Source organism: Halyomorpha halys, unplaced genomic scaffold (genome assembly GCF_000696795.3).
Source record: "Halyomorpha halys isolate HHAL.00 unplaced genomic scaffold, Hhal_1.1 Scaffold77.1, whole genome shotgun sequence".
NCBI lineage: Eukaryota > Metazoa > Arthropoda > Insecta > Hemiptera > Pentatomidae > Halyomorpha > Halyomorpha halys.
In genome coordinates this window covers 986133-996941 of record NW_027105298.1, presented here as the reverse complement: position 1 = coordinate 996941, position 10809 = coordinate 986133, and the positions used below count along the sequence as shown (strand labels likewise).

Sequence of the window (10809 nt, the reverse complement as noted above, 5' to 3'; positions counted from 1 at the left end):
CATCTGGTTTTAAGCCTCCCACGTGGTCTTTTGACCATCTATACCGACATTTATTGCTGTGTATAGGCGTCCTGATAGATTGCTTCAAGTCATATGTCCAGACCGTATTAACCTTTTTGCCTTCATATCATGAGATATTGTCTGACCAGTCTCTGCATGCAGTTCACTGTTAGTTCTACTCATCTGTGTGCTACACGCTCTAACCCCAAATCGCTCCTGTAAGGACTTTCTGTTCAAATCTCTTGATTTTACCTTCTAGGGTACCTGTTAGAGCCCAGATATCCCAGTCATATATCACATTGACTGCTATATCACAGCTGGCTTTATCATGACATGTACACCCTGAGCTTCAGATTTTTAGAGATTTTCTGGATTTCAGTATTCTTGACAAAGAGAAGAAGCCTCTGTTCGCATTAGTTATAGCTTATACGCTAGTCTACCTCAGTACGTTAATAATTTATTATGGAGCCGAGTTATTTTAAACTGTCTACTTTCGGAAACGGTTTGCCATCCACGCAGACCATATAGGTTAGATTGTTTGGGTTACAATCATATACTTCGTTTTATCTTCATTTAATTGCAAACCAATTTCGCAAAGACTATAATAAGAGAATTGTTCAGATAGTAATCTATAACATAACGTGAAAAATATAAATAAAATTACAATATAAAATAAGAGTAAATTTATTTTAATCAAAAAATAATAAAAAAGGCAAGTATTGTAAATACATAACTTTCTGAATAAAGCGAATTTGTCTATAAAATCAATTTTTTTTAATTAGTTGATTAAATTTGTGTATTTTGTTTATTCTGCGGTTTCAAGCATTATGTTTTAATATCCTTTAGTAATTTGTGATGCGAATTCAATGAAATTCAATAACTGATACCATTGTTTTCGAAAGGCTTTTATTTGCTAAAATTATAAAAGGTTAGGTTAGAGACCTTTGAATAAAAAGTTAAATGGTAAAAAAAAAAATTAAATAATCATGTAATTTTACATTTTTATATTTATTTCTATATATCTTATTCTTTAAATTGTATTGCAAATAATAAAATATTTCGTGTATACAGGTCCTAGAAATAGAGAGGTTTCATTGTATAATTTTCGTCCAGTTCAAAACCAAACAAATGCTGATAATAATATGCCAGATACAGACCCCTTGTTAAACATTATTCATGATTCAGGTAAGAATATTTGGTTTACCATTGTAAATATCCAGACTAAAAAATGGTAATTTTTTTATATAAGATTAAAAACAATATTTTATTATACTAAACTGCGTAATATGGGCAATTTTTTGAAAATAAGACCAAGGATTACTCAAGTAATTGGAGAGAATCACAAACGCAAAAGTTTATAGAAAATAAAACAAGGAATTTTTTTTTTAAATATTAACAATTAAAGTATGTAGTGTAAACTCACAGTAAAGAGTTAATTCAATTGGGTAATATAATATATTATGATTATTTCTTAATGTTTATTAATCATTAAATTCTATAATCTTGTTTGGCATATTTTAAACAATTGAAGAGTCCTCTTTGGAAAAGTTTAACATTTCGTAGATAAAAAGCCACAGTTTTGATGAAATAAAGTTTAGGCACAAAACAAAGGTTCTTTTGCAAAAAACCCTTAAAATTTAAAGATTTCGCACTGTGTATCTTCAGCAAGGATTCTTCTTTGCTAACACGAGACAGGTTTGATCAGAAAGCTGTTTTTTACGAAGAAAAACATTTTTTTTGTATATATTTTATATTAATGACCTTTTCATAAGGAAACTTTCCAATTGTTCGTTAAAAATGTATATAGGCAATATTTAAAATTTAGTAATATGTTCGCTTTTATTTTTTTATGCAGTTCTTATTCGTTTACTATTGTATAAGTAATCTTAATTAGTAAAATTAAAAGTATTAATATTAAAACTTAAGGTGACCTTGTATTTTTTTAATATTAAACTTCAGGTATGCTTGAGCGTGTTTTAGCAGCGCTTAGTGATTTATAATAAACTAATTATCTAGATTACGAGAATAATTAATTTAATAAAACCTATTAAACATAAAAAAATAATAAATTGTGGCAAACTTTTTACAGAAAATGGTTCATCCAGGTCAGATGAAAGTGAGGGTGTCCAATTGAACTTCAGAGGAAACACCGTCCAATACAGAACAAATAAAAACAATTAAAATGTTTTCGAATTTGAATTTATAGTACAAATCATGAATAATTCATTTTGGTATACTGCCAATTTTATGTTATCTTTACTTATAATAAAGATTATTTTAGCATTATTATTGTTTTTTTTTTAGTTTTAAGTATAGCCGTTTTGAGATTATGTCATGTCCCTATTTTTTTTCTTCAAAACTTTGAAATATCATAAATATATTTTGGGAGGAATGAGGGTAAATCTTAATGGATTTTGTCTTGTTTTGTTTGTTTAGAAATTATTGATAATATGAGAGAATTTATTATTTTTCATTTCTGGTATTAAATTATAGATTTTGTAAAGTGATAAGAGTAAAAGATATACCTATTTTAGTTCAACATAAACTTTTTATAAAATTACTTTGACTGTTTACTTATTTAATCTAATATAACTTTTGTTGTATACCACAACCACCAGGTTATTTCTGACACACAGAGAGGTGGATGGTGGGTTATGTACAGGATATAACCCTATTCTAACCATGGGAGGGGGGTCAAGTTTTCATTTCGAGAGTCCGCCACAGAAATAAAGTTGACCTTCAGGCTAGATGCGAACAGGGTCCGCTGCAGTTCCGAGGTAGTTAAGACTTACGCCTCAATCTCATAGCTACAAGAAAAATCTTACCCTTGGGGAAAAATCTTGCAGTCAAATGTAACCAAATTACCCTTAAATAATTATAATAAATAAATTCCTCAGAAAATTATTTATTTTAGCCGTGAGTGAGCCTTGTGTGTTTGGAAGCACTCCAGGCCTCCTTACAGGGTACTGGACCCTTTATAAGTTGTAGTGTTACAGATATACTTTTTTTTTTATAACTCGTGTTTTAATGTTGTTTTTAAACTTTATATTGTTACTGTCGAGTGTGAGTAAATTGACATTATAATGATTCAATTGTTTTCAATAAATTAAATTTCATCAAGAAATCTTGAGCTTTTATTGATAAAAATCATAATAATTTAAAATGAATTACATCCAGTTAGTCCCAATACTCTTTATTATTGATATGAGGATGTGAAAATATATTTTAAGATTGTCCTTGATGAAGACCAGGTTGCCCGAAACTTTGGACATTTGAAGTTATTAATATAGTGTGTTGAGACTTAACAGATGGAATTTATTTTTAAATAATAATAATAATATAAGTCTGGAACAAGATATCAGAAAATATATGCATAAAAATTGTTGTTATGTAACTAGATATATATTTTATTAGTATTGGGAAATTCACTAAAAAAACAAAAACACTATGAATACAATAACAAAAAAAATATAGAGAATTCAATAATAATAAATTTGCAAAAATGGATATTCTAAATAGTTAGCAACTCAGTAGTTTCAGATTTTATAATTTCTTTTTAAATAGAGCTTTTCTTTTTTTTTTTATAGAACTAATTTCGGTTGCCTATTTTAAACAAAAACTGCTTTCAGTTAAATTTGCACAACAAATAATCTTCTCAAAAATTATTTGCTCATCTGGTGTGAAAGACACCAATCTTCTATTATAATCTAAATGAACTTAACCTATATAAATTAATTAAAAAATATTATTAATAAATGAACTTAGTACTTCAAAATTATGTTTTAATTAAGTAAATAAGTTTTTTTTTTACTTTTGTCCTTAAATTTTTTTTTTTGACAATAAATTTTGAAACTTACTAATGTCTTAAATTAAGTTTCGTTAAATTTAACAACTCAAAAACATATCCAAGTTTAATTTCATGCCTTCACTACAGTTGATTTTTGGGATATTGAGTTATTTTTTTTTACTGACGGCTTTAGAAATAAATTTTATGCGATAAAGTTAGAACAGGAAAAATAATTCTTGGTTGGAGATGATAAATAAGGAAAATAGAAGCCCGTTCGGAAAGAAACAAGGCCTGGGAGCTGGGAGCCTCCAAATTGGGTTATGTCAAGTATTTGTCTTTCCCAGGGTCCTCGAGAAAACTAGTTAAAGGTAGAATGTAGTTATAGCCACTCCCTTCAAAAATAGCATTGTCTGTAACCAATACTGCTTCCATCCAACTAAGCTTATTCTGTAGACTAACAACAAACAGATAAATATCTGGCCAATCCATTTTTGTATAAAATTTCTTTTTATATCTCTAACCTCGAAGAATCATGAAAATTAAATTAGTAATATTTTGATGATTGGTAATTAATTCCATACATCTCAGGGCACTTTTATCCATATATCAGATAAATCATATCATTAACAGACAAGTTAATTGATTTCAATTGCTATTAATCCGGAAGAGTGTGTCCTTGATCATTTTAGAAAATAATTGTATATTTTCCTAGTTTTTTTGTTGTTGTTTTTTTTTTATATTTTTGTCGACTTTCCGTTAAACCTTTAATATTTTTATTGCCGCTTTTTACTCACCGGACACCTCTTAGTAAAAAAAGAAAAAAATTGACTATCCAACCGGGTTAAAACACATCTAGCAGACAGAGAGTTAAAACAGTAATTTAATTGCAAATATGAGGAATCGTGTGCCAGAACTTTCTTTCATTTTATAATATAATTTATCCAAATAGCATGGACATATGCTATGAACCTAATATTTGTTATATAGGTAAAGGTTATATAAAAAGAAATAATTAGTGGCTTGCTTTAATAAAGCTTAAACAAACAACTATTCATTAATCAGTAAATTAAATATAAATTATTAATTAGAGTAGAGGTTTAATTTTAAAATGTAGTTATACGCTCCTTCTGTTACAGAATTAACTATAATCTAATTTTGAGATCGGCGTATAGAAACACTTTTTAATGATCCAGTTCCATCCATTTTGTGCTGAGAAAAACGAATCTAGTCATTAAAGATTTTAATGAGCACCTGTTTTCAAATTAAAACGCACTACATTAAATTTAAAAGGCCCTTCTACAATATTACTTGTGAGCTTTTTTTTTTTTTTTTTTTTTCAAAATCGTCACTGTGCTTGGGCAAAAATGTTGGACTCCACTTGGTAAAATAGTTTCTGCGGCTAAATCAACTTCGTGTTAGCAGAGCACCTCTGAAAACAGTGAAGCAGCATCCTGGCGGCACTCATTCTTTCCAACAGTACTGGTATCTCTGCTCCATCTAATAAATGCTTTGACGAAAGTTTTCCTCTCCCTGAAAACTTATTGCTCCACCGAACTTAATTACTCAATATGAATAGCTGTGGAGTCCCCTTAGACTGTAACATAGCTAATGGGAACACGTAATGCTAACAAGTGGCTCTGAATCTGGGCATAGAATGTTATATTTCAAAAAATCATTTATAACATAACATGGATATTGTCACTACATTGACGTATTTCTACTATTGCAATATTCTGTCCTATTTACGTGTGGCCTCTAAACTGTTGGTTTTCTCTATAACGAATGAATCACAGAGGCTGTTAACATGAACTACAACATAAAAAACATCCTCGTACAATGCAACCAACCGTCTAGCACTGAATTTCCAGCCAAACAAAAATTATGATGAAATTGGTGAATGGCACAATCTTCCTTGTTTAAATATAACAATTTATTTCACATACACAACGACGTTTCGGGATTATCCCCCGTCTTCAGGTTGCTATAAACCCAAATTCAACAAAATTAAAAATTGTAATCATATACAACATCACTACCATATCATATATTCATAAGCTATTTTATATATAATGTATAATAAACTCCTTAATTTGTCATCATATGCTAATATTGAATCATATTATTGTCAATTATAAAATAAAAAATCTTTTTATAATATCAGCTGTTATACATATTTCAAGGAGAATAATTACCTTTCTGAAGGTTATCTTTCATTATGATAACAACCATATAGACTATAACAATCATCTCCTACCTTTATTATCACAAAGATGAACAATCTAACTAAAATTGTATTAATGTTTATATGTATTAAAATATGATTCAATATTAGCATATAATGACAAATAAAGGAGTTTATTATACATTATATATATAAAATAGTTTATCAGGTAAATAGTTTATGAATATATGATATGGTAGTGATGTCTTAAGTATATGTTTAAATTTTGTTGAATTTGGTTTTCTAGCAACCTGAAGACGGGGGATAATCCCGAAACGTCGTTGTGTATGTTAAATTATAGCAATTTATTTAACATACACAACAACAAGGAAGATTGTGTCATTCACCAATTTCATATTCGTTCTAGAAACTCTTCCAGTAGAAGATCATTAATTTTTTTTAAAAATGATTTCTATAGGTATTATATAAATGTATCTATCAAAAAAGAACTAATTAAATTTTTTCAGAGCGATTTTTGAATCTGAATTGTATCCTTTGTTATTGAGTGTAATTAAATTTAAATCATTGGATTTTAAGTTTTTACATAATGATAATCGTCTGACATAACGATCTATTTTATTAGACTAATCAGGATATAATAAGAAAATTTCCTTAGAAAAAAATTGGAGTTAAGACCTTTTAACCTCTTAGGGCAGGGCACAACTTCTCTATTTAATATTACTCGTTAACACAGACCTTACGGGACTAACTATCTTTTAAAAGTAAATATATTACTTGTAATTTTAAAAGGAAAAACTTCATTGATAAAATTTAAATATTTAACCCTATAAGTTAAATATATATTCTTAAATGATTATTCTATATAGTTATTATATATTATATATAGTTCATCATTTGTTTTATGACTTCATATAAGCCCTCGGACACAAAATTTCAACTCATACTTCTACCTAATAAATTGAAACAGATTAAATTCAATGCACGTACTAAGGAATATATAAATATTTATTGGACAGGTATATTTTCCGAAAGTGGGCCCAGAAGGGAGCTATAATGTAGGCTGTGATATCCGCTACTAAGGGACCCACTTTTGGCGGCTGGTACGCTTCTATTTCCTGGGTCATAAAGTTATCCTCGCTCCGGCCGGAATGGACTCACCTATATGCGCAAACAGAATGGAAAGCCATTGTCAATCGGCTAAGAGAATAGTGAATAATATAACCACGGTATTATAGTGGTTGTGTATATTAATAATTCTCATACATAGGCTTGTCATATCAGCCACAACATTATTTTATATGACATGGATTTGTTGATAAAAATTAGTCTTATCTCATGAGACAGAAAAATAGTAACATTTGTAATGAGGAATGACAGCTGAAAAATGAATCTAATATAATGAAACAACAGTAGATCAATATATCATTTAACAGATAAAAAAAATTAACAAAAAGAGTATAAATAAAACGAATATAAGCAAAATTAAATGGCGTTTATGATAAGCAATGTTTTATGCTGTTTTGTAACAAAAACAAACTGCAATGGATCTTGCATAGACTAAACAAAATCCATAAAATATTGCCTCCCGTTTAAAATGTGAGAAAACTATTATTAGACAGCGTTAGACATTATTGGAGGCGTGGTCTTACCAGACATGCTCTACAATAATTCTATGTGAAGTCCGGAGATTTTTTAGCTTTTCATGATATGGTTTAAATAATTAGTATTTATGGTTTTCTCATGATCTTCTTTCTGAGAAGTGCATCATTGCGTGTGTAATTGCGAATATTAATTACAAATATTACTAAGAAATAATGATTATTGAAATTCTGGCCTATAAAAGGCACGGGGTAGCTCAGTGAGTAAGACAATACCCTCCTGTTTCTAGTGCCCGGATAACTATAAATTCACTGGTATGTGCCGAGGAAAATGGATTGGGTGACCCTCTTAGGCCAAATTTAGGTAGACCTTCTAAGATAGGTACTCTAGGTAAATGGAGAAGTCTTGGCGTACCGTTTCACCAAGTACTGAAACCATGACCCGTGTAGGGTTGGAATGAATCAAGGTTTTTTACTTCTTATATAAACCATTAGCTGGGACTGTAAGCAAATTCCTTTGCACGGATATAAACATAATTTTGTTTTTAATTATAATTGAACGTTATTTATTGATAGATATTACAATCTGCTACACCGTTGTGGGCAATAGGTAATAGTGATGAATGATCACATTCTTGCTAATGTGAATACATAATAATAAATAAAATCTCTCTTAAAATATATACAAACAGAAGGATAAAGAAAATGAACTAAATCAAACTATGTGCATAAAAAAAATAAATAAAATAAAATAATGAAAAATATAAAAGAATCTCAAGTCAATTTTACGCTCCCATATACAATATTTACCTAATCGACCTGAGGATCCCTCAGCCCACTCTATCTCCCACGTGGGAGGAGTAGAGCATCCCTCTCGCCGCATCACTGGTAATGAGCAAGTAGAGGCTAAGCAAGTGCGCTGACGTCGCAAACACTCAACTTGAGTGGAGAATCTGACCATTGCCAGAACTCCAATTGTCCATGTTTATTTTACAATAAGTCTCTTGGCCACTGCTGTTTCAACCTTCGAGGTGGGTTTTAGAATGGGTGGAACTAGATTAGGATTGAACCAAAGGATTAGGATGGTTAGAAAAGTTTATAAGGAATTTTGAGAATTTAGCTGGTATGAGGACAAAAGGGATATGAAGGTCATGGTGTAGTGATATGTTGGAAACATAAATTAATAAAATTTCAAAAATTAATAAGGTAAAAAAGAACAGGCCACCCTCGGTATGAAATACTAGATAAAAATACCAACATTTGTTGTTTCTAAAAATAAAGTTTCCAATTAAGTGGTAAAGAACCTTAACCATTAACAATAGGAGGGCTTTGCTATTTATATGATTTCACTTCTCATTATTTTGTATTTAGTATATCATTTATTTATTTAGGAGTACTGAAGAATAATATATTAATAATAATATAACTTCTATATGCTTTGAAAACAGTATTTTACATTTAGCAAATAATAAAAAAGGAAGGCGTTCGTTGTTCGTGTTAATGTTTCACCGCGGCAACCTTCTCGGGCTATGGAAGGTCTCGCGCCACTCTCCTAGGCTGAAAATAAATTACGGCACAAATATTCTTAGGGCGGTTGAATATAGAAAAAAAAGGTAATGCTTGAATACACTGAATATTTTCCATTCTAATTTTTTCTATATTTTTTTTTAATGCTTGCCGCAGTGCCAAGTTTAGGAACTATTAGCCCAGACTGTCAATTTACATATCTCTACATATGTGATGAAGACATTAATCTTTATTGTAATGAATAAACCTTCACAACATGAATTTCCTCATTTAATAATAATTATTAATAGAATTGTTTATATTTAGCTTATAACGAATTTTTTAAGTGGTTGAGTCATTTTAAATGAGTCGTTTTGTTCCTTTTAAAATTAGGAGTTTTTATTCCAAATTATTTCTGGAATATTTAATTGTAAGTTTTTGTAATGATGAAGTTTCTGCTCGCCGTGTAGACCTGCTGCGACCAAAACAGAAATGCGGAATCTTGGAACCCTGCTCAAAGGATTGACCTAACTAAACGGCAATCGGAGCTGTGTCCATTCTCGGCGGGAACCGACATTCCACTCCTCCCACAAATCTTTCCCTGACACTCCGCCAGGATTTAGCATCGCCTTTATGTCACCATCGAGATCCTACCAATTATTGCAAGTGTTCTCTCGGCCCGTAGTTTCAAACAACTGAATTTGTTAGTTATTTTCAAGTTTTAAATCTATGACAAGGACATAAGTGTGCTTTAATTTGATGTATTGGAGATAAAAATTCTTCTTGTTTACACTATCTTCTCCTGAAACTACGTTTAATTAGTTTTTTCAGAGCTTCTTTATGTTAACTTAAGTTCTTAAATGTTTAATTAACATATTTTCTGGTACTAGGTATAAATCAGTCGCAATAGATAGTTTTTTCTTAATTTTTCAATTGATAATTTTATCTTCTCATTTTGTTTTTGTGTTCTATTTTATTATTATTGCTATTTTATTTTCAGTTATGATTTTTTTTACAGAGTTGTGTTCAAGCTGTAATACATTTTTTTAAAAGTATCAGTAAGTTCTTTTACTTTTTGCTGGACTATTATCTTTTTCTGGGTTCTTCCCACTGTTTTATTTAAATTTGATGCTTTTTAAAACACGGCAGCATTAAAAGTGATACAATAGAAATAATTAATCCTATAATAAAAAGCTTTGCACCACACAGGGACTTGGAGAATGAAACTTAATTCCCAACTAAATTCTCAAATAAATACGGAATCCAGTCCTTCCAGTCAAATAATCGAGGTGCCATTTTCGGATACAAATGAATTAATGGGATTAACTACGTTTTTGGAACTTCTAACGGAAATTATTACATAAACTATTTTTTTTTATTTATTTATTTATTGATATTTACAACTGTATAAAAAATACAACCAGTAAATTTGATCATAATGACATAATGATATGATACAGCATGTAGAGGAACTACCCTGTAGTAGAACTCTAAAAACAGTTTACAATATAAGGTCACGAGGCAATCTTCTTTTCAGGCGCCTCGGAAGATTGCCAGGAATGGAAGAGGAAGCAAGGTTAGAAACTAGTTTGGGTTGTTAAGGATTTTATTATGGAAGGAATAATATCGGGTTTGGGCTAGATCGATTACATAAGGAACATTTAGGTCTTTATGGATGGTTTTATTAGTAACAAAATAAGGAGCATTGAGGATTTTACGAAGGATTTTGGATTGTA

The 10809-nt window shown here is 29.9% G+C and overlaps 1 protein-coding gene and 1 long non-coding RNA gene across 4 annotated transcripts in view; one reads left to right on the top strand and one right to left on the bottom strand.

Moving 5' to 3' along the window:
* Nucleotides 1-2235, top strand: part of LOC106692904 (innexin inx2) — a 7455-nt gene extending 5220 nt beyond the window's left edge. For 2 of the 3 annotated variants that reach the window (XM_067050317.1, XM_014439145.2), the window contains 2 exons: nt 1072-1185; nt 2090-2235. In XM_067050317.1, the coding sequence (XP_066906418.1) occupies nt 1072-1185; nt 2090-2181 (206 nt within the window). In that variant the 3' untranslated portion in view covers nt 2182-2235. The remainder of the gene's footprint in view (nt 1-1071; nt 1186-2089) is intronic. The other variant, XM_067050312.1, reaches the window with a different exon arrangement.
* A 4760-nt stretch (nt 2236-6995) lies between these two features.
* LOC106692905 (uncharacterized) overlaps nt 6996-10809 on the bottom strand; it is a 12047-nt gene continuing 8233 nt past the window's right edge. The window contains exon 3 of the long non-coding RNA XR_001345024.2: nt 6996-7127. This is a non-coding gene — a long non-coding RNA (uncharacterized lncRNA). The remainder of the gene's footprint in view (nt 7128-10809) is intronic.